Source organism: Perognathus longimembris, chromosome 1 (genome assembly GCF_023159225.1).
Source record: "Perognathus longimembris pacificus isolate PPM17 chromosome 1, ASM2315922v1, whole genome shotgun sequence".
Classification (NCBI taxonomy): domain Eukaryota; kingdom Metazoa; phylum Chordata; class Mammalia; order Rodentia; family Heteromyidae; genus Perognathus; species Perognathus longimembris.
Genome location: NC_063161.1, coordinates 103564846 through 103591696, shown reverse-complemented (window position 1 = coordinate 103591696; position 26851 = coordinate 103564846). Strand labels below are relative to the sequence as shown.

The following is a 26851-nucleotide window of genomic DNA, read 5'->3' as shown; positions in this document are numbered from 1 at the left end:
CTTTCCACACAGAGGAAGAGGAAACATGATGACACAGACTAGGTGGCTAGAGGGAGAACTTCACTAAACACTGCTGGTCTCTGAATTTAGGCATTCCAGGCTGCAGAACTGTGAGCAAGGAATGTTTGTGGTCTCAATCAGTTCCAGTAGGTTGCATGATGTCATCATTTGAATGGAACACACACATATTACCCTTGGATCTAAATCCAAGCTGTGGCACCAGGATCTCTGTGTAATTTTTTGTCCATTATATGGTGCTTATAAATCTTGAAAATTAAGATTGGCTGCGTTCACAGAGGCACCATGGTCTACTAAGATAAGGCGCTTTTCATGCTGTGGTGTGACATTACTATTTTGAGGGTGTGGCTTTGTGTGCAGGAGCCATCAGTCTCAGGAGTTTCTGGCCCTTCTGGTATGGATCCTCATTCAGGAGCTCCAGGAGTGGCACCTGGTTCCTAAAGGAGCCACTCATGTAAGGAAGCAGGCAAGTGCTCCCACATCAGAGTGTGTGGAAGGTTCCTCTGGACCAAGGCGTTGAAGCGCTGCCAGCTCTGGAAGTTCTGATAGACACTGTTAGATTTGCAAATGCTGTTATCAGGTGAAGGCTTGGCCTGGGATGTGAGTAGATTGCCCTCTGCTCAGGACCTATGTGGCCACTGTCCCAGATGGTTTACTGGAGGAATAATGGGAGCTTGTGGTGGTGTTCAAGGGGTTAGGTCCATGAACCAGTTCTCTTGGACATCCTGGCTACCCTCATGAGTGGGTATAGTCACTATAGCATTCATGGCAGTACCTGGCAGTACCTGGAACAGGACACACTGAGCTTATACCCAAAGCCCTTGAGACATTCAAATTGAGGGGTGCTTTAATAGCACAATGTTCTGATGCTATGTGGAACACTTCTAGTCTTTCTTCTTCCCCTGTTTGCATAGTATTGTTAGAAGTTACTACCCTACTTGAGTTGCAGTCTCCATCTCCGGATACCAAAAAAGTCCTAGAGAAAGCAGGCAACACCAGAGGGCTCCCCAGAGGCAATGCTGCAGCCATTGGTGGTAGGGGAGGTTGCTTCCCCAGTGACCCATGTGCAGGTGTGTTGAAAGGGAGATCTCTGGATGGAGATATGGAAGCACCATGGTTCAGGATCATGTATGATCATACCATTGGATGTACTGTGGAGAGAAAGAATAGGGGTTTATTGTGTGAGAAAAGCTGTCTTTTCTATCTAAGTAGATTGCTACCTTTCTGTTAATGTTGGGAGAATTGCTTTTCTGAAAAGTCCCTACTGTATCCAGCTGGTTTGACCCTCGTTTACATTTTAGTTACATCCCTTTCCTGCTATACTTGAATTAAGACATCACATTATCATCTCAACAAATTCTAGTTACATCTTGTTAATTAAGCCACATCCTTTTGCAGGTTTTGAGCCTGAGCACAGCCAAGCAAAGTGGCAGGGCCTACTGGTTTAGCCATTAATACAAGGTAGCTGCCTGCCTGCTCTGTATGCTTCCTTGTCAGAGTTTTGGCTGATTGCACACTCTTCTGCAGAAGTAGAATTTGCCTTCTTATGTTATTTTTCAGTTGATGTCCTTTTCTTTGCAATACCCCAACACTCCAACATCCCAAATCATATCTCTAGGGAACTCTAAGGCCAAGCTATAAGACCGGGAAGGGTTAAGAGGTTGGAATGCCACCTCATCAGTACCCAGAAGGCTGAGTACTGGACCCTGGAAAGGTCAAACAGACAAGGCAAAACAAATAGGTAAGTTACTGTTAAATGGACCCCATGATTGTTTAAATTAGAGCTGTCTGGGCCCTATAATGCTTGAGATCTTGGGAATAAGATGAATGTGTTATGGTTAAGGGTTTACCACTCCACTCTCCCTAACAATAAAGGAGTCAATTATCACTATGTATACAAACTGTATTTCATGTTAATGATTGTAACCACAGATTGATACCCCGTTTTCTGCATACATCTGTATGGACCGTCTCTGTACTGAACTAAATAAATAAGCTTGCTTATGGGAGCTCGGGGTTCAGAAGCTTGTGAGTGCTGAGCCCCCTGGTTCCCCATTCTCTCTGTCTCTTCTGATTTCTTCGGCTCCAGTATCCTATTGTGAGGGTAGCAATAATTATCTCACAACATGGGGTACATCTGGGATCTTCTGTGTTACCGGAGGAAATCCTGGAAGCTCATCCTTAGGAGTAGATGCTTCCTGCTCCCTGTCGGGGCAGTGTCCAGGTTGGGCTAAAGCAGCATTTCCTCGTGGCTGACAGGATTCAAAATTGAAGGTAAATGGATAGCACAACCAAAAGGCCCAGGTTAAAACTGCAGTGACCAGATAACTATGCACGGACTGAGGCAGGCAATATTGGGTTTATAATTATTGCCTTTGTGGTTGTGTATTTTTGGTGTTGGGTATGTGAATAAGATGCGTCCTAGGAATGGAGAGAAGAGTTCTGATCCATGATTTTGTACACCCACTAGGTAAGACTGAAACATTGGAGACAGGAAGCAATTTCTGGTTGTGCAAGAAACCTCCAGTAGGGGGGTTGAGGACAATAGGGTTGCACAAGAAACCTTCAATAAGTGAGTAGAGTACACAGAAAAATTTAGTTATGGAGACCTGCTGAAAATGGAGAATATAATTCTAGGCCTCAGGAAATAGAAAAGCAGAGCTAGGAGACTTCCTTGGGCATTCCCTTGTTAGTCCCTTGGCGGAGAACGTTTAAAGTTCAGCATGCTAATTTAATGTCAAGTTCTCTATCAAGGTTATCTTATTGTCTTTCTTAATATTCTGTTCTGTGTTTGTTTACAAGTAGCAGCTGTGTTTGTTGTTGCAAAGCCAGCCTGGGCAGGGGAATCCATGAGACCCTAATCTCCAATAAACTACTCAAAAAAGCCAAAAGTGGTGCTGTGGCTCAAATGGTAGAATGCTAGCCTTGAGCACAAAGAGGTTCAGGGACAGCACCCAGGCCCAAAGTTCAAGCCCAGGACCAGAAAAAAAAGTGATTGTTATGTATGTGTAGGTGGTAGACTAGGACTTCATATTGTCCCCCTCCATTTGGGATGGACCATGGATTCTGCTGGCATGGAATACATATTAGCCCTCCTCCAAATCAAGACAGCTTCAAGACAAATCCTTCAGGATTTGTTTCCAGTTTTCAGTTCTTGATCAAAGTCACGTTAGTCTGTAAAATCATTGTCCCATAACTCTCACCTATACCTTTTTAGGCAGGGTGGGAGAAATCAGAGTTCCTGGGAAATATAAATTGGGTACAGTGAAAGTTGTTCTTTTGAGCAAATGGGAATGCATCTACTCTCACCATTGCTAGAACCAATTTCTGATGCTATTGTGGGGGAGCTTTTGCTTGTATCTTTTTGGTCAAATAGAACAGAGCCTGCCCTTTGATTCAATTAGCTATCCCTTTCATCCTCTTCAACAAAGGATAGACAAAATCAGGATTGTCCCTTGCATGGGACATTTGACCTCCAGGTATATACTGATGCCACCGGAGGCCCACAAAGAGTTCCTGATGAATCCAAAGCTAGGAATCAAATAGCGGCTGTATTTGAATCAGCACAATTTGATGGGTGACTATTAAAAAGAAAGTGGATTAGATCCATTATGTCTGCCATAACCAACAGATGTTTTCCAATTATACTACCAAGACAGTAAAGGGAAATGTAAGACAATTAAGTTCCACTATGAAGATGGCATGGGAAAATCATATGGCTCTTTCGGTCAGGCCTGTGGTGCCAGCAGGATGGACAAGTGTCACTGTCTTTGTACTGCCAAGAAGCCCTGTACTCACCAATGTGACCAGAGTGGCATGGTAAACAATAAACAATACGAGAAAGCCCATTTGGTCACAGCCCTGAAGGCCAACACATTTGGGGGTGCTTCCCATGCAAAGAGAATTGTGCTGGAAAAAGTAGGAGTTGAAACCAAGCAGTCAAATTCTGCTTTCAGAAAATGTGTCAGGGAGCAGCTGATCAAGATAGGCAAGAAAAATCACAGCTTTTGTACCCAGTGATGGTTGCTTGAATTTTATTGAAGAAAACAATGAAGTTCTGGTTGCTGGATTTGGCTGAAAAGGTCATGCTGTGGGTGACATTCCAGGAGTCTGCTTTAAGGCTGTTAAAGTAGCCAACGTGTATCTTTTGGCCTTATACAAAGAAAAGAAGAAAAGACCAAGATTTTAAATTTTAATGATAAAAACACAATAGTAATACATTTTCATAGTCCCCCCCCCCAAAAAAAATTGGATGACTTCTGATATGATTCTGGCAGGAAAAGTGGGTATTCACTCTGAGTGGGAGCAAAGGTGTGCCTTCATCCCTCAAAATATGATCCTGCATGAGACCATCAACTAAAAATTTAAGGATAAATGACTCTCTTATTAGCTGGCTAGAACAAAGGAAGTGTTGACTTTAATATCGTAACTGGGACAATAGCTATAACTTGGTATTGTGGGATTAATTCGTACTGGGACTGATTCATTGAGTCATAGGGATAACCCTATCCAAACTTCTATACCATACTAATTGTTACATATGGCAGAGTCAAATATTGTTAAAGGATTTTGAAGAAAACAAAAAAATAAAGGGTTTGTGAGAAAAGCTGCCTTTTCTACTTGGATAGGAAGTCTTGTGAGAATCATTTTTCTGACAAGTTCTTGCTTTGGACAACAAGGTGTCTTGGCCTTTGTTGGTTACATTTTAGTTACATCCTCTTCCTGGTACACTTTAAAGAAGACAAGATTAAAAGGGACTCTAAACATTCACATAGTGAGAACAAAGAAGGATATTCTTAGGAGAGGATCATGAGGACTCAACAGCTATGTGCATAGGATCAAATAAAATGCTTATTAAAATGAACTCCAAGAAATTGAAATAAGAGTTTTTTTCATTGTACTGTTTGCTAGTATTTCCTTCAGTTTATTCCCTTTTGTTATTGTTTTTTATATCTATACCCTTTGTTTATATGTGTTTATCTGATTTGGGGAGGGAAAGGAGATGCACAGAACTTGTAGGACAAAGGTTGAACCAATTCAGCAGTGATACTAGACACTATGTTGAAAATGAACTATACACATGGGGGTTGGTGGTTTGGGAGGGGGGAAACAGAGAAAATGAGGGAGGGATGGCACTGGTAAAAAAAAAAGGGAAATGTACTTATTACCTGAGTTATGTCACTGTAATCCTCCTGTATATCACCTTTACAATAAAATTTAAAAAATGAGTAATAGCAGAACACATTCTTTACTCAGTGATGCTATCAGTACTTTCTTGAAAAAGAAATTCTAGAATCCTCTTAGGGAAAGCCAGAAACACTGGACATCAGTTCCCTGTTCATGAAATGCCAATCAAGGGAGATGGGTCCAATCTTCATGTCCACAGGGAAATGAAGGGCACAGAAAGGAGACAAAACAGAACCTCTGAAGGCCTGTTTGTATCACTAGGATAATAATTAACAAGGGCAGGCAGCCCAAGTTTTGAGTCAGTTGAAGAGTCCAGGATGCCTTATCCTTTTGCGTGAGCATGAGCTACCTGGACTGAAATCGAAGTCCTCCGTGGATGGGAAGAGACCAGAAGATCTGGGCTGGGGCCAGTGGAATAACTTTCCTCATCTGAGAGATCATATTCCTAGGGTCTTTGTGATGACGCTCTCAGGATTGATCTTCAGCTTGCCATAATTTTCCTCAGTTCCATAGATGAGGTTGGGAAAGTCCAGTGCTGTGCACTTATACTACAGCTCAATTAACTATCCCAGGTTTCAAGAGGGCAAATTTAAATTCTGAACAACATTACAAGCAGCAGGAAGTCAGGGACCATGCCTCTCTGACTTCCAGGCTTACCTCCATCTGAGGCCATCCCCACATATTTGGACATTGCCCAGAACTGTGTGGCAACCTTCAAAGTTAGAAAAGTCAAGTGGAGAACCCAGAGAGCAATGTGGTTCCAATTCCTTCCCAGGATCCAACTACAACTGGGAAAAGTTTAAATAGCACTAGACTGTGGGGGATCAAGGCATGCCATGGTGCAAGGAGGGGCAGAGATCCAGTAGGGCTGGGTAGAGAGTTGATAGAGATTCCATTAAGGGTGCTTGCTGGCAGGTGGACCAGAACCTCAAGTTGCCTTTAAATAATACAGTGGCAAGATGACTAATGGGTGCCCAGGCAACTTTAATATCCTCTCTCTCAGATGGAAAAGAAAATGGTTTTGCTGATGTTTTCTTCCTTCAGTTCTTCATCCATAATCCTGGTTTTCTTTTTCTCACTTACCTTGCTTCCTCCTGCATAGGTAGGTTCTTGGACAATTTCAATGGTTACATAAACTCTGTGTTTCAATTCCATTTTATGTATACATGTATATGTGTTCACACATAAATAGAATGTGTACATAATATGTACATATGTATATGAATTTTACATACACACATGCATAATGCTGGCCAATGTGATGACATAGACCGTGGAGTAGTCAATACAGTCAATATATCTCTGGATTTTATGGCAATAGAGGTGGATGTGATGAATACAAGGGCAGAAAATCTTCCCTTGCCCTAAGGTAAAGGTGATTTGTGTTTTTCTTTCTCACCTTATCTGTATATTAGAAATATTGTATTTATGGAATGGCTGTCCATTTTAAGAAAAGCCTAGCTTCCACCAACCAACCTTGAATCCTCATTTTTACATATCTCTCCCAAAGTAATGGGAGCTGTCTGCTATGATCCCAGACATTAAAGCAACATGCCTTCATGCCTAAAGCATAGGTTGATATTTGTGTTTTGATCTTTCTCCAGGCTAGTGATTCTCTCATGGATCTCTGTCCTGATGTTGGGCAAGGACAGCTAATAGCAGCTTTCATAGACCATAGGGGTACATAGCTGTTGGTCTCTGCTGTAGCATGTTTCACATCTTTGCAAAATTTGTTTTGTTATTTTGCTTTCATCACCTCTGTACAACACCAAGGTATTCATGTAGATGAGCCCTTTAATGATAAATGATTTTCTCCAACTGTAGGTTAATTAGAATCTAAGAATGCTTCAGGAAGGCTAACCTAGGCTATGATGTTTTGTATCCTGGAAATATTTGAATATTGATTCATGGCTATGATGAGTTTATTGAGAAATGGAATAGAGTAAATTAAGGAGTTATGATTATATCTGCATGGCTATTATGTTAACACCCTTTAAAGAAAAATTGTGTTCACATTTGCATATTTTACATCATTGCCATTCTTCAATATCAAAATCTCAGGAAAAACACACTTTGTGTTGTGACAAGAAAGCAATGCTAGAAAATTTCTCAAAGAGATACAGATGAATATGCAGAGGAATGAAAAAAAACTTCTAGGTGATATACTTTATGCTCTGGTGGGCATTCTACATATGGGAAAGGTAGAGAAGTTCAGAAGGACTGTTCTATTTTGTGAACTGTTTTTGAAACAGAATACTGTTAGCAGGTAAACTTGAAGCCCTGTGTTAAGATATTTTTACCAAAAGGAGTTGTTGCATGAAATTTCTCAAGTTCATAGCCTGGAGGCATTCTCCCTGCCTTACTACATTTGTGGACTTATTCGCAACAACTCTCCAATTTCCTCATGGAAAAATTCTGTTTTCTCTCACCTAGATTTTTGCATGAACTAGTGTATATTTCTATCAAATCTCTGCATTGGTCAGTGACAGGAGTGAGCACACACAGCATCTGTCCATCTGCATACGTGTAGGCTTCAGTCTTCTGTTGTGTGTAAAAACTGCTTTCTTACATGCACCTTTCTGTTCGGTCTAGCAGCCTCACTGCAAAACTCTCCTAGATCTTTTTTTTTTTTTGGCCAGTCCTGGGGCTTGCACTCAGGGCCTGAGCACTGTCCCTGGCTTATTTTTGCTCAACTAGCACTCTGCCACTCGAGCCACAGCACCACTTTTGGCCATTTTCTGTATATGTGGTGCTGGGGAATCAAACCCAGGGCCTCATGTATATGAGCCAAGCACTCTTGCCACTAGGCCATATCCCCAGCCCTCTCCTAGATCTTAATTGGAGAGCTGTAGATGTGCAGACATAACCAAATTATTCCAAGTATAATTTGTGAAGATACACCAAGCAAAGGAATATATGAGTTCTTTGGACTCTTGGTCGCGACAATTCTTGCCAAAATACAGTCAATATATTCAAGCCATGTCGAATGCTGAGAAAGAAACACTGGGGAAAATGCACTGAGGAAGCATTGCTGTGTTTCAGAAGACAGATGCGCCCCACCCCCTTGAGGAGACAGAAGAATAGTAAGAGGATATAACTTGTCCTTGAGGCCGTGCAGTGGGAAGATCTCTGCAGTAAAAGCTTGGAGGATCTTCCTGCTACCATGTGGAATGATTAATTATTTGAATCTTGCAAGGTCCCAGAAGGGAGATTGATAGTTTTCAAAGTATTACAAACTCAAGATTGTTGGTTCTCTTAAGTCTCAGACTGAAAATTTGCAATATTACACACCAACACCCACACAGACACACACACAGACACACACACACACACACACACACACACACACACACACACACACACACAGAGAAACAGGGAGGGATTATAACAGCCCCTATACTACTTGTAAAGTCCCCAATAGGCCCAAGTTGTCAAGTACACTCAAAATTTAACAAAAAAAATTTTTTATGTTGACATTATTATTTATTTTGAATTGTAAAAACATAACACAAGTAACGATGTTAACATTAATTTTTTTCCTGATGGTACTGGAGTTTGAATTCAGGGCCTCCACCACTTGAGCCATGTCCTCCTCCTAATCTTAGCCATTTTTTTTTTCTGGTATTGGGACTAAACTCTGGCTCTTGACTTGCTTTCTTGGCTAGTCCTTTACTGCTTGAGATGCCTGCAGTCTGTATTTTTTCTGGTTACTTTGGAGATGGAGTCTCACAGACATTTCTGCCATAGTCCTGCCGGTTTCATCTTGTGCATCCATACTTATTGGATCTCTGCTAAATAAATGTGCATAGTAGAGCAAATCTAGGAAGAGCTCTAGTAACAGGACAAATCACATCTCAGAGTGCTCACCAAGTTGGACAATCTGTGTCAGAAGGGCTCTTTAATGGAACTTGATGATGGTTAAGTGTGTGGGTGGTAACTTTGCAGATCATGAGTAATTGAATTTGACATGGTAGTTTAACGAAGGGTGATCACCAATGTTCTACGAAGGGCGTGGCCCCATTTTGTGTGGCCCATGCATGCGCATGATGAAAGCCCTCTGAAGTACTGCCTGCTAAAAGCCAGAGAGGAACAGGCATGTGCATAATGGGCCCGGGCAAGCGTTCACTTGCAGGCAGGAGCATAGTTGCGCAGGCACAAGCATAGCCACGCAGGCGCAAGCAAGGAGGGGCGCGAGCTCAGAGGACATTTTTCTAACGGTTGTGGCTCCCATGACGACGACGAGAGTTATTTATCTGAAAACAAAGGTAATGGAAACTTAGATCTGACTTTTCCTAAGCGTGTTAGTGCATTGCTCCAGTCTTCTTGACCTGGGGTTTCGATTTCCAGTGCCCTGTGGGGCTAAGTACCTTATGAGGCTGGGTGCCCCGTGGGCCACAGTGCCCTGCCGAGCCCGGCCTGGCACCTGGCACTGTGTCTGCCACAGCGCTGGACTCCTCTCGTTGTTCTGTGGGGGCTCTCCTCGTGAAGTGGGGTGGAGCGTAATAATGGTTGTGAACCTGGAAGTGTAGCCCCTCCAGTGTCCCTTAGACCCTCGGGAATGCAAAAGCTTGAGGGAAACGTCTTCTGTGTTTTTTTTTTTTTTTTTTTTTGGCCAGTCCTGAGGCTTGGACTCAGGGCCTGAGCACTGTCCCTGGCTTCTTTTTGCTCAAGGCTAGCGCTCTGCCACTTGAGCCACAGCGCCACTTCTGGCCATTTGCTGTATATGTGGTGCTGGGGAATCGAACCCAGGGCCTCATGTATACGAGGCAAGCACTCTTGCCACTAGGCCATATCCCCAGCCCCATGTCTTCTGTGTTTGAAAGCCACTTTCCAGTCCAGCTGAAAAGTAGCTCAGGCCATTGCAAAGCAATGGGAGTTCCAGCAGACCTTGTTATGGAAGTTAACAAAACGGATGTCAGCGTCCATATTTTGACTATATTCATCAGTCCTGTCAATGCCTTTGCAGAATTTAATAATAGGGTTTTATTCAGACTGGTATTGTTATATCATACTGACTTCCTATGGGTGCAGTAGTCTGGTGCAAACAAAAATCATGTGTGTGTGTTATTTGAATAAAAGAATTTACAGAAAGGAGGATTGTCTGTTTCATTGTATGTACCTCATATATTAAGTGAAATGTATTGTATATTCATATGTGTCTTTGTTTTTATCATATGAGGAAGTCATTGAGCATCTCTGATCATGTGAAGGCATATTTTGATTTTGGAGACAATATAAATTACAGTGTAATTACCATAAAAATGTGATATTCTTGGCTTCCTGGGGACTGAAAATTCAGAGGACATAGGTCAAGGTTCTTTTTTTTCTTATTTATTTCAAAGGTGATAAACAAGGGGGTTACAGTTACATAAGTAAGTTGAGTACATTTGGTTTTGGACACTATTACCTCCTCCCTTGTTCTCTCCCACTTTCCCTGCCCCACTCCCTTTCCCCCTAAGTTGTAAAGTTCATTTCCAACTTAGTGGCTAATGAAGTCATGGTTTTTCTTGTGTGTTTTGAAACCTTGGTTGGAAAATTATATGACATATTTTGGGATTATGCTGTAAATTGAGAGTGAGAATGTAACTTGTGCATTCGCATGTGGGAGTGATATGTGCAAATATTTTGGTGTTTTGTTTGTTTGTTTGTTTGTTTGTTTGTTTTGGGCCAGTCCTGGGCCTTGGACTCAGGGCCTGAGCACCCTCCCTGGTTTCTTCCCGCTCTAGGCTAGCACTCTCTCACCTGAACCACAGCGCCCCTTCTGGCCGTTTTCCATATATGTGGTGCTGGGGAATTGAACCGAGAGCTTTATGTGTAGGAGGCAAGCACTCTTGCCACTAGACCATATTCCCAGCCCACATTTGCAAAGATTTTGAATAAAAGAACTCACTATGATGTTTGTATCATGAAGCTTGAATGTATTCATAGAATGTGAAATGTAATACTTATAAATTTGCATTTGGGGTTAGGTATTTGTAATCAGTGTTTCTGACTTTCTATATGCATATGGTTATTATTGCTTTTTAATTTAAAAATCATATAGAGGAGTCACTGTTACCTAAGTCAGGGAGAGTGCTTTTCTGACAGTATTACCCTAGCGCTTGGGGCTTTTTTTTAATTATTTTTTTGGCCAGTCACAGAGTTTGAACTCAGGGCTTGGGTACTATCCCTAAGCTTCTTTTGCTCACCAGCACTCTACCACTTGAGCCACAGAGCCACTTCTGGCTTTTTCTGTTTATGTGGTGCTGAGGAATTGAACACAGGGCTTCGTGCATGCTAGGCAAGCACTCTACCACTGAGCCACATTCCCAACCCATTTTTTTGACTTCTTAACAGTAGTTTTTCTCCACACATTTTAGATTTGTGATGCATTACAGTAAATTTGGAAGAAACCTATACATATACAGTTTAATTTGGGAGTGGAGAATTGTGTTTTAGATTAAGAAGTGTATTAGTTTGATACAAACCCCTTCATGTATTTTTGGAAACTGAAGATCCATTCTGGATACTAGAAGGAGGTGTGACCTTTTGTCAGAATAAGGCTAAGTTTTTATTTGAAGGTAGTTGGGAGTTTTTTTTATTTCAACTTGTTTATTTGTTTTGGCTGTTTGAACGTGGTACTTGAGCATACTGGTCAAGTGCTGTACTCTTTGAGCCATACCTCTACTCTGGGAATATATGTTTTGTAATGAACATGAAATATTATGATTCAAATTGGGGTTTTTGGGGGTACATGTGTTTTATACTTGGACAGGAAGGAATCTTTGTGTACAACCAGGCTTCTGGGAGGTAGCAAGTTTGCATGATTGAAAATTCTCCGAGTTCAATAGGACTGTGTATTTGAGGATGTGTACCTCTCCAGGTATGGATCCTCAGTAATCGGTAGTTATCATAGTGTTTCGCTCTCTCCTTCCCTCCCTTTCCTCCTATACCCACTTTCTCTCTGTATGTTTTAATCTTTTGGTGTACTGTGTGTGCTCAGACATTTGAATGCTTGAGCTCATATAAACCAGAATGGTAATTTCATAGTGTGATGATTATGTGATCTACTCACAGTTGTGGAATTGATGTGTGTAGAGGATGTGTACTTTGAGTGTAGGACAGTATGTGTACATGGATAGAAGATGTAGGAGATGGGTTTGATTTGTGTTCTGTGTATTTGGTGGGGTGAGTATGAGTTGTAAGTCATGTGAGAGGGGCTGTGGCATGCACATCTAGAAACATGTAGACAAGAGCAATGGGATGATGCATATGCATAGATCCCTGTGGGTGAGTGATCTATGGATTGAGTGCTAGAAGGAGGTTACTGGGCACATGGTGATTTAAGGCTGTACTGTGAGGGTGGACCCTTGATCCTGTGTCTTGCTCACACCATGTAAATTTCTGGAGGACAATGGTTCCACCAGAAGTGATATCTGGCTCATCCTTATTCCATAGGTGTTACTGCTGGGTAATGTGTCTTCTGCCCTTCAGACAACCTAGTGCTGAGCTAGTGGAGGGTACAAAACACCACTGAATTCTTAGTAGCAGAGACTGAATAGTCTTTCCTACATGCTATGAGCAGTGGTCAGTTCCCTCCAGAATGGGCCAGAGAGGTAAAATCAGAGGACTCAAGCTCCCAAGGCATAAGCAGACCCTGAGAACAATTCCTAAGAGCTGTTTATGTTGGCTTACATGTTGCTTTCTCCCTTGATGGGATTTATATCATAAAGACAAAGCCCCTCAGTATGGCCCATATGGGATCTCCATCATCTTAACCCTGCAGGCAGCCCTGCCATTTGGTTTCTTCCTCCTTCCCTTGGCCTGATTGTTTATGCTGTCCTGCTATTATGGCAAAACACTGATTTACTATTATTGGCCATGATTTCTGGCAGGTATCTTTACAGCAAAGTTTAAGGCCACAAAATAGCAAAATAGAGAAGTCAATATTTCATCTTGTTCTAGTCATCCACTTATTCATCTTCAGATCTAAGTAAGGAGTCGGTTTTGTCTGTAAAAGCAGCCATAATGGCCTAGGCAAACACTGTGAAAAGACTACATATTCTTACTTTGACCCAAAATCTGCTCAAGGACCACACAGAAGTGTGATGGTATTTTTAAGCAACGCCTGCTGTCAGCCCTGAGAATGAACCCTGACACATTTCCTGCGTTGCTCTTGGACTTGTGGAACCTGTGCCTAGTAATGGCCAATGATGGCAAGACTCTTGAAGGTTAAGGCAATTTGCAGCTACTTGTCCAGGTTAAGAAATCATTGCCAAGTTTCCCCATACTGGGGACTCTCAGCAATCCATCCCAGACTCCATAGACAAGGAGAATGTCCAGCTACTCTGAGTAAAATGAAAGGACAACCACCAAAAGGCATCCCAAAGAGATTTCTCCTGGTGCTGCCAGAGAACATGGCAATTGCATGAGTGGGGGGGTGGGGTGGGGGAGAGTCCTTACCGAGCCTGTCAACTGAACATCCTCCAGGAAGATGCAGCTACTTCCCCTTGGGCCAACACTGTCTTCTCCTAGGGCCACTCACTGGGGAAGACCCTGGCTAGATGGATGCTGTTTACACAAGTGATGGGCCTGTTTAGGGCAGTGGGAGAAGCTCAGTAAAATGAAGGCCATCTCCAGATACAATTTCAGAGAACTAGAAAGGGGCAGGGAGGCTGAAAGCACAAAACTCACTCACTACTAGATGTTCTTCGGTCAAGGGATGATAAACACAAAGGATCTGTTAAGGAGGGTGAGGCCTTGTGAGAAGGTTATGTACAAGATCACAGCAAGATCCAGTCTGTCGGTTTCTAGGAGCAGTGGACCAATCTGCACGTGTGTGTGCACCCCAGATTCTAAAAACCTTAGATATTTCCCTGCTCACCTCCTCATTTTGTGGACAGCCCAGGTGCTAGCTCAATTGTTCAGAGGACAGATTCCAACTAAATTATCTTTATTTACCCTGCACAATTACAAAGCCCCCCCCCCACGTAAAACTCTCCCAATCCAGTCTCACTATACCCTCCCCTCATCTCCGGTATTCCCACTGCCCTCCTCGTTCCTCTGCTACCCTGAGGACCCTTGATTGGCACTGAGTGAGGAACACCTTTTGCTTCATGTTCAGAATGCAATCCATGAGACATCTCACTCAGGCCCCAACTGGCTTCAATGCTTTTTCTTCTTTCTTCTCTTCTTCTGACCTTCCAATGCTTCACCCTTTCTCTTCCGAGGCAGTGAGGGCTGAATCAGCCCTAAAGCCAAGTCCTGCTTTGCAGACCCCTCAAGGCAAGGCCCTGGGTGGGATTGCTTTACCAGGATGCATGAGGCTCCAATGAGAGCCCTTTTCTTGGACTTGGCAAGTGGAGGAGGACCCACGCTTTGGCATCTTCTCTTGGGCAACGAAGGCCTGAGGGCTTGGTGTCCAGAGCAGAGGAAAATGGTGGAGGATTTGGGGCTCTGTGATATTCCCCAGGGTAGGAGACTGTACTCAGAGCCCAGCAAGGAAGTCAGGCTGGGGATACCTTCCTTGTCCACCCTCCTGTTCCCTGCTAGCTTGCAGGGAGTCCCAGTGGGAGGCTTTCCCATGGGATTCACTGCATCTCCAGAACCCAGATGCTGGGGATGGGATCCATGTCCATGAGGAGAAGCAGTGGGCAGGGTGGCTCCCACTGAAGGAGACCCCTGACCCCCCTGGAGGAGAACAGCAGCATCAGACATCAGCTGCTCTGTACTGGTGCCACCATGGCTCTGATCATCATTGGAAATGATTTGTAGAGTGCTGGTATCTACACTGACTCCGTGTTGATGGCTCTGGTCATTTCTAGCTACTCGAGGTGCCCCAAGATGTTTCTCCACTATCTGTTGGAGGAAATTAATAGTTACTGGCTTTGCATCCACCTGGAAGACAGAGGCCCAAAGTAGAGGGAAGAACTGGAGGTGTTTCCTCTCTTTGTTGCAGAGACACACAATTGTGCTTGCAATCTCCTAGCTGAATCTCTTTCCAGCTCTGCATGCTCAGCTTCTCCCTGGCTCTCCTGTCCTCTTCTTTCTTGTCCACATCCACATCTACCTTGAGGAATAACCTCAAGAGCTATGACTTCCCAGAAGCCCAAGGCTAGGCTCCTTCCCTTAGGGTTTTGCTGCCTTTCTTCCTGCTCCTGATCTACCTGCCTAAAGTCCTTCCTGTGTTTACCTGGTCAGGGGTGAGTCCTTCCTGTTCCAGCTCCTCAATTAGGGCCACGAGATCCAGCTGTGGTTTGGAGGAAAGCAATCCTTCCAGGAATGTGGGATGAATGATGGCCTCCACCTGGGAACCAAAGGAACAGCGTGTCAGTGTGTGTAGAAAGGAGCAATCTGTGCCAAGAGGACTGAGAAGACAAGAGGGAATGACCTCACATCATTTTGAAAATAAAATGAACTTTAAAAAAATTCACTTCATCATTTTATAGAGAAAAAAAGAAGGAAGGACATGCCCAGCCTGATCCACAAGCACAGAAATTGAATATTCTCTCTTTCTCTCTCCTTCCCCCTCTCTCTCTCTCTCTTTCCCTCTCTCTCTCTCTCACACACAGACAGACAGACAGGACAGACAGACACACAGACAGACAGACACACACACACACACACACACACACACACACACACACACACACATTGCTGAGCAGACAAGAAAGCACGCTGAATTCCAAGGGCCAGGGAAACTAGCAGACAGCAGAGCTGGAGATGGAGCCCACATTTGATATGAAATCCTCCTGAGAGCAGAGCTGGTCAATGAGGCTCAGGAGCTCTGGGTCTGAGCAGATGTCATCGGCATTCTGCTGTTGCTCCATTCCCGCCTCTTTGGATGTTCCCTGAGACTTGTGAGTGGAGAGTTCTGGAAGGCCCTCCAGCCAGTCCATGATGGCCATGTACTCCTCCACGGCTTCAGGTGGGATCTCCTCGGATGTGTTTGTCTCTGGTGGCCTCTGAACTCTGGGTGCTGATGGCTGGGCCCGCTGAGTCTTGAGGCTGGTCTTGCTGTAATTGCTATCTAAGAGAGAGGAAACCAAGACAATGAATGGATGGGTAAACAAACTTCCTCCTAAGGTGGCTGAGGAGTAGTTTGATAGAACTGTGCTAGACCAAGGCCATCATAGACACTGGAGCAAGAAGTGACACTGCAAAATGTGGAACATATAGGACAGCCATGTGGGACCAAATTCAGACACTGACCCTCTGTTGCTCTCCCCATTCAATCCCTGATTGTGAGCAGGTGTTATCCAGGTTCCTAGGATAGTGGAGAGAGGAGCTACATAGACCTAATAATAATAAATTCAATACTTGTTCACTTCAATTGTAAGAGCAACTCCTACATCTCAAGAAGAGCCCTGGGTGTGGGTAAATCCTTCCAGAACCCCTTTGTCCACCTTATGCCATGGACTCCAGTGGAACATTGACAGACTCTACCTGGCTGCAAGAGAATGTCAAGGGATGATGGCCTTGGAGAATCTGGCTTCAATGGGACTGCAGGAGGCTGGCCCTGAAAATGCATCATCTCCTGCAACTTTGAATTCTCCATCTCCTCTGTAGCCTCAAATTCCATGAACCTAGGAAATGGAGAGGCACAGAGTGAACTGAGAGGGAGATGAGCCCCAGTGCCAGTTCCCAGCAGGAGTACTCTGAGGTACTCTTTACCTCACATTACAGAACCCCTCTGTATATAATAGCAGAAAAAAATTAAAAGAACAAAGTTCAGGGAGATTGTACATATCCCTAGACTTGCATCAAGTGACCCAGGAAGGATCTTCAGTAGCGCATCTAGGCCTATTGTGGCTTTACTCCTAACCACAGGAGCTAACCTTGTTCCTAACCATCAGAAGCTGATAAGGATTGTGATTGATGGAGAGAACAAAGACATGAAGTTAAAACTTGGAGTTTCTAGAGCAAAGATGGTCCCCACAAAGTCATTAGATACTGACTTCTGGAGGACTATTTTTCTTTCTTTTTCAACCTCTTGTTGGCCGATTTCTCTTCCTGATCTGTCAGCCAGCCTCCTGGCAGGGTTGAACCAGACACCATACAAGCAGGAGTTTGTGAGGACCCCACTAGAGTACAGCTGGTATATCTGGTAGACAGTACCAATCCCTAGTCAGAACAGTGTCCCTTGCTGACAGTGTAAGTGATAAGCCCCGCTGCTACACCCAGGTGTGCAGTTTCTGTCCTCCTCCACACAAAGCCAAAGTCCAGGGTCCCGGGTTCCACACTCACTTGGCTGCCATCACGTGGTAGCTCATGCGTTCGTAATTGCTGATGCCTTCCCATTCCTGCAGGCCTCTCCACAGGCCCTCATCCAGGGACATGGTAGGCTTGAGCCGGGCCAGGGACCGAAGCACTGGGCTGCAATTCATCAGGATCAGTCATAGTCCACAAGTGACCCTCCATTCCCAGTTGCCACAGCCCAGGACATGACCCCTGCTGGCCTCATGTCCTGCTCCAGGGTGGGCTCTTATTTCCAGGTCACTCTTACTGACCACAGAAATCAGTAGCAAGGGCACTGCTGGCCCCCCCTCCACGTTCCCATGAGTGCTTTCTGTTATTGTATATTATAGATGGAATGATGTTTTGTTGTTGTTGTTCAAAATTAACATGTTGAAGCCTTAATCCCCCAGTGATGTTATTGGGAGACTGGTCTATGGGTCAGCCTAGCTTAGGTGCAGGTATGGAGATGACATTCATTCCAAGGACAGGACATTGCCCTTGACAGACAGGAAGAGCAACCAAAGCTACCCCTCATCCCTGGATGACACATACAAGGCAGCCATGGAGAGACCCATCTCCAGACATTGAATTGGCCTGTCCCAGAATCTGAGCATTCCATTCTCTGGACTGTGAGAAAGGAAGGTCTGCTTTCCACTGCTAAGTGTTCCACAAATGTGCATAATGGGCTGAGCGGAGTGGCACGTGCACAGAATGGTCTTGAGCCTAAATCCAAATGGTGGCTCCCTTCCCACCAGGTGCTCTGTGGGAATTTGTACTCTCTATGAGGCTGATCCTTCTTGAAAACTAAGATGGGTCTCACTCACAGGGGAACCATGTTGTAGAGAGATAAGGCACTTTTCTTGCCCTCGTTTAACTCTCCTATTTCTATGTGTGGTTTTCCCGCAGGTGCCCTCAGCCTCAGGATGTCCTGGTCCTTATGGTTGGATCCCCATGCAGCAGCTCAGCAGGAGCTCCTGGTTCCCAGAGGAGGCACTCACATGAAGAAGCAGGCAAGTGCTTCCACATCAGGAGTCTGTGGAAGTTTCTTCCAGATCAAGGTCTTGAATTGCTGCCAGCGCCGAAAGTTCTGATAGACGCTGGGGGTTGGAAGCTTGGCCTGGGATGTGGGCAGTCTGCCCGCTGCACGGGGCCTCTGTGGCCAGGGTCCCCACTGGCTAACCTGAGGCATGACGGGAGCCTGGTGGAAATCTGGTGGTATGGCTAGAGGGGGTAGGCCCATGCACAAGCTTTCTTGGGTAGCCTGCCTCTGTGCAGTGGTGGGGACAGTCACTGCAGCTTGGGTGGCAGGACCCAGCAAGGGTAGTGGAGCAGGGCCCACTGGGCCCAAGGCCCCAGTAGGGACACTCTGAATGAGAGGAGCCTGACTGAGAATAGCTTTTTGATTGTGTAGGAGCTCTACTGGCCTTCCCCCTGTCCCCATTTCCACAGTGACACTGGAAGGGCCTGCCTCACTGGAATTACAACTTCTTCCTTTTGACTCCAGAGTTGTGCTGGGGAAAGCAGGCAGCACCAGAGGGCTCCCCAGAGGAGGAAATGCTGCAGCCACTGATGGTGGTGGAGGGGGAGGCTGCTTCATCAATGACCCATGTGCTGGGCCTGGGGAAGTCATGTGAAAGGGCAGGGCTGACAAAGGAGTTCCGGAAGCACCAGGGTTCAGGCTCATGGACATGCTGCTGGAGAAAGAACAAGGGTTCATTGAAGAGGGAAGAGACACAGGACATGTGCTCTCTAGTACTTGGAATTACTGAGAACTAAGGAAGGAATGTTAGTAAGTCAGCACCTGAAGTGGTGAAATAGTGTGATACGAAAATGTCCCCATGTGACTGTCATGCTGTTGAGAGGAATACAGAGCCATTGGGTTGGCTGATGCCCTGTCTTGCACAGCTAGATATGGCTGCAGAGGACCGAAACATCAGGGCAAGTGGTATGGCAATTAGGAAAGTTTTCCAGGCAATTTCACAGTCACTGTTCATGTTAGAAATATGTGACCCTTTTTATTTCATTCCCAGCAGTGCTAAGGATTGAGTCACAGAGATCTAGGTACAAATTTGGAAACAATGATCTAAAGTACAGTGTGTTCAAAAGGACCTCATATAACATCTGGTAAAAAGATTGAGATGCCCAAATCCTGCACCTTCTAACCAGGACCCCTGTTGTACTTCTAATAACAAGAGTAACAGCAGAATGTCCTCCTCATGCAGTGGTGCTGTCTGTCCTCCCTTGAGAAAGAGAATCCTAGAATCTACAAAGTGAAACTTGACAGCAACCACATCAGTTCCCCTTTCCTGAAATATCAGACAAGGCAGATGGGGTCAGTCTTTATGTCCACAGTGAAATGAACAGCACAGACACTAGACAAGACAGAAAATCTGAAAGTCTCTTTGAGTCAAACGGATTATACTTGATAAGTGAGGGCAGCCCAAGTTCTGTGTCAGTTGAAGTGGCCAGGCTGTCCTGTCCCTTTGCAGTAAATGTCACCAGCTTCATGGACTGGAATAGAAGTCTTCTGTGGATGGGAGGTGACCATGGGCTCTGGGCTGTGGCCAGTGGAACAGTCTACAGCCTTTTCTAAGAGATCATATTCCTAGAGTCCTTGTGATGACTCTTATAGGAACCTTCCTTCAAATTGCTATATTTTTTCCCCACTCCTCTAGATGAACTTGGGAAACTTCAGTTGCTGTGGTTTTATACTACAGCTTAATCTGTTAACTCAAGCTAGGAGGGTTGGGGAAATTTAAATTGTAAGAAGCTTTCAGGGATATCTCAGGGATATCTGGGAGTTAGAGGCCATAGGCCCTGGCCTTCAGGCTTACCTCCATCTGAAGCCATCCCCACAGGTTTGGACATCACCCACAGCTGTCTGGCAGCCTTCAAACTTAGAAAAGTCAAGTGAAGAATGGAGAGAGCAACGCGGCTCCAGCTGCTTCTCAGGGTCCAACCACAACTGGGAAAGTTTAAATTTAAATAGCAGTAGAATGTGGGGTCAAGACATTCTACAGTGGGGGAGGGGCAGGGATCCAGTAGGGCTGGGTAGGGAGTTGACAGACATTCCATTAAGGGCTCTGGCAGGTGGACTAGAACTTCTGTTCCCTTTAAATAATGCAGTGGGGCAAAATGACTTCTAGGTACCTAAGCAACTTTAATATTCCCTGACTGTTGCAGAGTATTATGGTTTTGCTGATGTTTTCTTCCTTCATGTCTTGTCCATAAGCCTGATTAGTTTTGTAGATCCCCCACTGTTTCTTCTGCACAGGTATCTGCTCAAACTATTTTAATTGTTTCATAAGCTCTGTTTTATAGCTCTGTTTTGTAATTGTACCTATGTATTTGCATATATACATTATTTGTATATGCAATGGGCATATTTTATATATATCCTATATGTATATAATGTATATGTATTGTCTGTTAACAGACACAGACATACATACATTATGCTCACTGATGAGATGATAGAAACTGTGAAGTATCCATTATAGTATCTGGACTATGTAGCAATGGAAAAGGAGGGCAGAAAACTTCCTCTTGCTCTAATGTCAAGGTGAGTGGGGTTTATCATTTCCTTCTTATCCGCAAATTAGAAATACTCTGTCCATGGAATTGCTGTGCATTTTGTGAAAATCCTGGCTTCCATTCACTGATCTCTAATCTTTACTCCCCCAGGATAGTGGGAGTTGTAGCATGTAATTCCAGAGGCTAAAACACCACTTAATCAGTTAAAATCAGAGGTCAAAGGTGAAAGTATAGGTCCAGGCCATCCCAGAGGACCATGCAGAAATAATCACAGACAGGAGAAGAAGGTTCATAAGGTTTATTAGTGGGGTTCCCATGGGAGAGGGAGCTACATGGCGTCTGCACCTTATCCAGGTGGGAGCTTCTCTCTCTGGGGATAAAGGGGAAGTAGTTATGTAGTGAGTAGGAGTGGCTCATTAGGTATGGGTGGATCTGGGGGCTAGTGGGAGGAGCTAACAGAGGAGGGGTACCAGGCCGGGAGTATGGGTGGAGGTTGTTTCTTCTGGAGCTACTTCCTGCTGTAAAGGGGCAAAGTAGTCAGGGGTCCCTGATTGGTCATTTGGCCCGGTACTGTCCAAGAAGTATTTGTTTGACAGTTTGGTTGGTAAAAGTCCTCATCATTTCCACGAGAATGGTTATCAGGGCCAATGGGTGTCATGGTCTCCTCTGGCTACCTCCTGCAGCTTGGACACATCAAGGAGTCACTGGGGCTGGGGTCTTCAGGGTCCAGATCTGTGCTGGCCAGAGCAGTGTAGTAAGAGGATGGCCTTGAACTGCAAGTTCCCAGGTGGCATCCTGGGTGAGGGATGTTGTTATCTTGTTAAAAGAGACTTTTGAGAAGGTCAGGCAAAAGGCTGACAAGTTCACAGGACCAGTTAACATGAACGACATGGGAGAACACACCCTGGGCACAAGCCAGAAAAGTTCCATTTGGAACATAAACCTGTTAGGTTTTTAAAGTAGGTAGCCGGTAAAAGAGAATACCACACGGTATTCAGGCAGGAGAGAAAGTTTATTACCGAACTGCTGGCCTGTGGCCGAGATGATCCATGGCCCGAGAGAAGGGAGAGAGAAGGGGGGGGGGGGGAGAGAGAGAGAGAGAGAGAGAGACCCCCACCCAGCCCTGCTTTATCTAGGGCAGGAGAGAGAGAGAGAGAGAGAGAGAGAGAGAGAGAGAGAGAGAGAGAGAGAGAGAGAGAGAGAGAGAGACCTTATCCGAACTGCTGGCCTGTGGCCGAGATGATCCATGGCCCGAGAGAAGGGAGAGAGAAGGGGGGGGGAGAGAGAGAGAGAGAGAGAGAGAGAGAGACCCCCACCCAGCCCTGCTTTATCTAGGGCAGGAGAGAGAGAGAGAGAGAGAGAGAGAGAGAGAGAGACCCCCACCCAGCCCTGCTTTATCTAGGGCAGGGGCAAGGGGTGTGGCCCAGGTGGATTAGGAGGTGACCTCAGGGAAAGGGGAGGTAACTGCCTCCAGGTCTGCAGGTTACCCAGGTAACTGGGTGGAGACTTAATGAGGTGGGGACATCTGCATGGAGCCCTCAGGGAGAGGACCTAACAAAACCCAATTGTGGCCCATTACAAGGAAGGAGGAATAACTGGACTGGGGGCAGGAAGGAAGTGTTAAAGATAGTGGACTGGTTGGCAGTAACAAGTAAGAGGCATATATATATATATATATGTATATATGTATATATATGTGTATATATATATATATCAAGTAACAAAGGCAAGAGTGTAAGTTTCTGTCCAGATAGAAAATGGACAGGTATGTGAAGTAGAGTGGGGGTTCGCTACAATGAAACAGGGTTCCCCCCAAGGGAGGGGATTCCTGGTTCCCCCAAGAGTCCACCACACAGTCTCCAGCTACAAGGTGACAAAAAGACAGTTTTATTGGGGAAGTAAAAAGTGAACAAAAAGTGAACCGACAGGCCTTGGTCGCAGCCCGGACTCGGGAGCCGAAACTGCCAACCACGTGTGGAGCCCAGACTCGGGAGCTGGGCTTGTACACACCTGGGCGGCCCAGACTCGGGAGCTGGGACCGCCCCCGTGTGGCCTTCCAGCCTGGTTATAAGGCAAACATCACAGACAAACTTGTCACACGCAGGTGACCAATGAAGATACAACACTTACAGAGCATGCTAGGCCGCACGCAGGTGGCCAATAGAGTTACAGTCTGTCTCATAATATTCATTTGAACTAACCTATCATTCTGGTTAGAATTGACGCATGGATTTGGCGGGACACACATGATGCAGGCGGATATGCCTATTCATAGCTGGTTTCCTTGAAGCTCCCAAGCCTCAGGTGGTTAATCTACATAACTTATCATAATAAAGAGGAGGACACAGGTTCCCTTGAAGCTCCCAGGCCTCAGGTAGTCAATCTACATAGTAAAGGGAGCTTCCCTGAATAGGGTGGGGGAGGGCTTAATGGAGATGGAGTTGGCTTCTGCTCTAATCTGAGCTGGAGTCAACCTGAAGTCCCTCCACAGCTATTGATGGCACTGGGCAGATCTGGCCTCCCCACTACAGTATGGACATTAGGTGGGTAAACAACTATTCCTTTTGATCTCCCAGCTCTGATTAATTTTGAAAGGGCGAGATAAAGTGACTCCATTTAGGATGTGATCATTTTCCTCTTACTCCACTCCATGATTCTTGTTCCCTGAACTGGCTGAATCCCAGTGGTCTAGGTGCTTGTTGCTGGGATGGCTTGCCCCCGTTGGCATTCACAGGGTTTGAACTCAGGGCCTGGGTACTGTCCCTGAGCGCTTCTGTTTGAGGCTAGTACTCTACCACTTGAGCCACAGCTCCACTTCCAGCATTTGGCTGGTTAGAGATAAAGTCTCTTCAGCCATGCTTCCAGCCTGGCTCTTCGCTGGTTAGTTGGGAGATGGAGTTTGAGAGAGATTTTCTGCCCAGGCTGGCTTCGAACTGCAATCCAAGGTGTCTTTGCCACAAAAGCCCTTTTTTATTTTCAATTAAAACAAGGAAACCAAGGGGACTAGAACTTACCTGTACCTTGTCAAGAATTGACCAAATAAATACTTGCCAGAATTCTGCAGTGACAAAACTCAGTAGATGTTGATGAGTTTTAGCACAGATATATAGCTAGATGGACATATAAAGAATGGCATACTGGTTTTACATCAGTGTTTAAGTCACAGCCAACAATTGTACACCAATTTTGGGACCAGTGAAAGCATAGGTCCCGGCCACCCCAGAGGACCATGCGGAGATAATCACAGACAGGAGAAGAAGGTTCATAAGGAGGTTTATTAGTGGGGCCATTGTTCCCAGGTGGCAGCTTCTCTCTCTGGGGGTAAAGGGGAAGTAGGTAGTGAGTTGCCAGAGCCAGCCTGCAGCGAAGAGGGAATCCTGATTGAGTGGGGAGGATTAAAGAAAAAGATAGACAAGAGAAAAAAGAAGACAAGAGACAAAAGATGGGGTTCGGGAGGTCTGCAGTTTAAGATTGAAACTCAAGACTGCAGCCAGGTTTATTCTTAACTTCCAGCTTATATGCAGTTTTGAAACCAGGGAATAGCATAGGGTTGCTAAAATTCAAGAACACAAAGAGGCATTGAAGTACGCAACATTTGATAGCAGTAAACACAGGATGAGGTTGATTAACATAGGAATGTACTCCAGCGGACATATTAAAGCAATTCCAGGTAGTGGCTGAGATGCTAGTAAACAAATGTCCTTGCACTTAGCATATCCTAGTGATAATACAGCCAGAGATCAAAGTGAGATTAACTGCTGGCTCTGCTCCCAACAGTGAGTAGGAGTAACTCATTAGGTATGGGTGGATCTGGGGGCTAGTGGGAGGAGCTGAGAACCTGAGGCTAGGGAAATGCTAACAAAAGGTTTTATTTTCATCTTTTCCATCCCTAGTGATACTCTCATCCTCCTCTTTCCTGATTCTGGGCCAGGATTGCTAACTTCAGCTTTCAAGCCACATGATCATCAGGGTACACAGCTCATGGTTTTCACTGCAGTGTGTTGAATATCTTTTGCTAAATAGGTTTTGGACTTTTGTTCTTATCATTTCTATAAAACACCCATGTGCTTATGTGGATGAAATATTTAATGATAAAATAATTCATTCCAACTTTATGTTAATAACTTCAGAGTCTGAGAATGCTTCAGTTAGGCTAACCAGGTATAGTGTTTTGCATCTTGGGGGAAGTAAATATGAATTTCAATTTTGAATTTGTGTCTGTTGGGTTTATTGACATGTGCTACCCAATAAATTAAGGACCAGTTGTGAATATATCTTCATAGTAATTGTTTTAAGTCCCCCTGTAAAGAAAATTATGTTTCTTTCATTAAGAAATTTATTAATTACTCTACAACTAATAGTAATAAAAACAGATTTGGAGCTTCAAAGAAAAGAAAGAAAATTTGTGTTTCATTTGCATATTGTGCTTCATTGCCAGTTTTCAAGTCCAAATCACAGGAATAAAGCACTACTAATTTGTGTTGTAACAAGAAGACAGTATTAGAAAATTGCACAAAGAGAAGTGGGATATATATGCAGAGTAATGCAAATTGCTAAGTGATGGTCTTTGCTCCCTGCCAGGTACCCCACTGATGGGAAGGGAAGAGAAGTATCAAAGGCCTATTCCATTTTGTGAACTTCCCCTGGAACACACTACTATTGGAAGGTAAGCTTGTGGGGCTGGGGATATGGCCTAGTGGCAAGAGTGCTTGCCTTGTATACATGAAGCCCTAGGTTCGATTCCCCAGCACCACATATATACAAAATGGCCAGAAGGGATGCTGTGGCTCAAGTGCCAGAGTGCTAGCCTTGAGCAAAAAGAAGCCAGGGAAAGTACTCAGGCCCTGAGTTCAAGCCCTAGGACTGGCAAAAAAAAAAAAAAAAAATGAGCTGGAAGGTAAGCTTGTGGCCCTTCGCTAAGATATTTTGACCCAAAAGAGTTGCTGCATGAAATGTAACAAGGCCATGCAGAAATGGAGGACAGAGTATCTCAAGTCTATATCCCAGGGGTCTTCTCTCTGGTTTGCAACACTTGTGTGGTCTCATGTCTCAATGACTATCCAATTTCCTCATGGAAAATTCTGTTTTTTCCTACCTGTATTTATGCATGAATCAATGAATATTTCTATGAAATGCCTACAAGGTTTTTGGACACAGTGAAGTCAGTGAGCACACATAGAGACTGCCCATCCGCATACTTGTAGGCTTCAGTCTTCTGTCTCATGGAAGAACTGCTTTCTTACATGCACCTAACTTTCTGCTTTGTCTAGCAGCTTCCTTGTGCCATTCTATTTTGATCTCAATTTGGCTGCTATAGATAAGCATATGTAATCAAATTATTCCAACTGTATCTTGCGAAGATATACCATGTAAAGGAGTAGCATTTCTTCTTTTCTTTTTTTTTTTTTTTTGCCAGTCCTGGGGCTTGAAATCAGGGCCTGAGCACTGTCCCTGCCTTCTTTTTGCTCAAAGCTATCACTCTACCACTTGAGCCACAGTGCCAATATATATGTGGTGCTGAGGAATCAAACCCAGGGCTTCATGTATACGAGGCAAGCACTCTTGCCAGTAGGCCATATTCCCAGCCCAGGAGTAGCATTTCTTTCTAACCTTGCCTGTGACCATTCTGGCAGGAAAGCCTCCAGCACTATTGACTGCTAAGAAGGAAACACCAGTGGAAACGTACCCATGGAAGTATTAGTGCCTTCAGAGACCAGATCCTCCTTCACCCACATAGAGAAGACAGAGGAATACTAAGAGGCTATGTCTTCTTCTTAGAGATGTGCAGTGGGAAGATCTTGGTGGTGATTGCTGGATCTTTCCCCTACCATGTAGAATGAGAAATTATATAGGATTCCTGGATGGTATTGAAAGTATTACTATCAGCTATGAACTA

At 44.6% G+C, this 26851-nt stretch overlaps 1 protein-coding gene and 1 pseudogene across 1 annotated transcript; one reads left to right on the top strand and one right to left on the bottom strand.

The window, feature by feature from the left end:
- Positions 1–3768: 3768 nt before the first annotated feature.
- Positions 3769–4249, top strand: LOC125355528 (annotated as a pseudogene).
- A 10100-nt stretch (positions 4250–14349) lies between these two features.
- Positions 14350–19018, bottom strand: LOC125352486 (NUT family member 2G-like). The gene is made up of 6 exons (XM_048347634.1): positions 18420–19018; positions 17431–17559; positions 16630–16769; positions 15918–16213; positions 15377–15490; positions 14350–15081 (listed from the first exon to the last, which is right to left on the bottom strand). Exons 1-6 carry the CDS (start codon positions 19016–19018, stop codon positions 14350–14352), a joined length of 2010 nt encoding a protein of 669 aa, XP_048203591.1.
- Positions 19019–26851: the final 7833 nt, after the last annotated feature.

Coding starts and splice junctions, on each gene's coding strand:
- LOC125352486 (XM_048347634.1), bottom strand. CDS start 19,018: ATGAAGCAGCCTCCCCCTCCACCACCATCAGTGGCTGCAGCATTTCCT. Junction 16,214..16,629: donor TGACATTCTCTTGCAGCCAG/GTAGAGTCTGTC, acceptor CCTCTCTCTTAG/ATAGCAATTACAGCAAGACC. Junction 15,491..15,917: donor AGGAGGATTTCATATCAAAT/GTGGGCTCCATC, acceptor TTTGGTTCCCAG/GTGGAGGCCATCATTCATCC.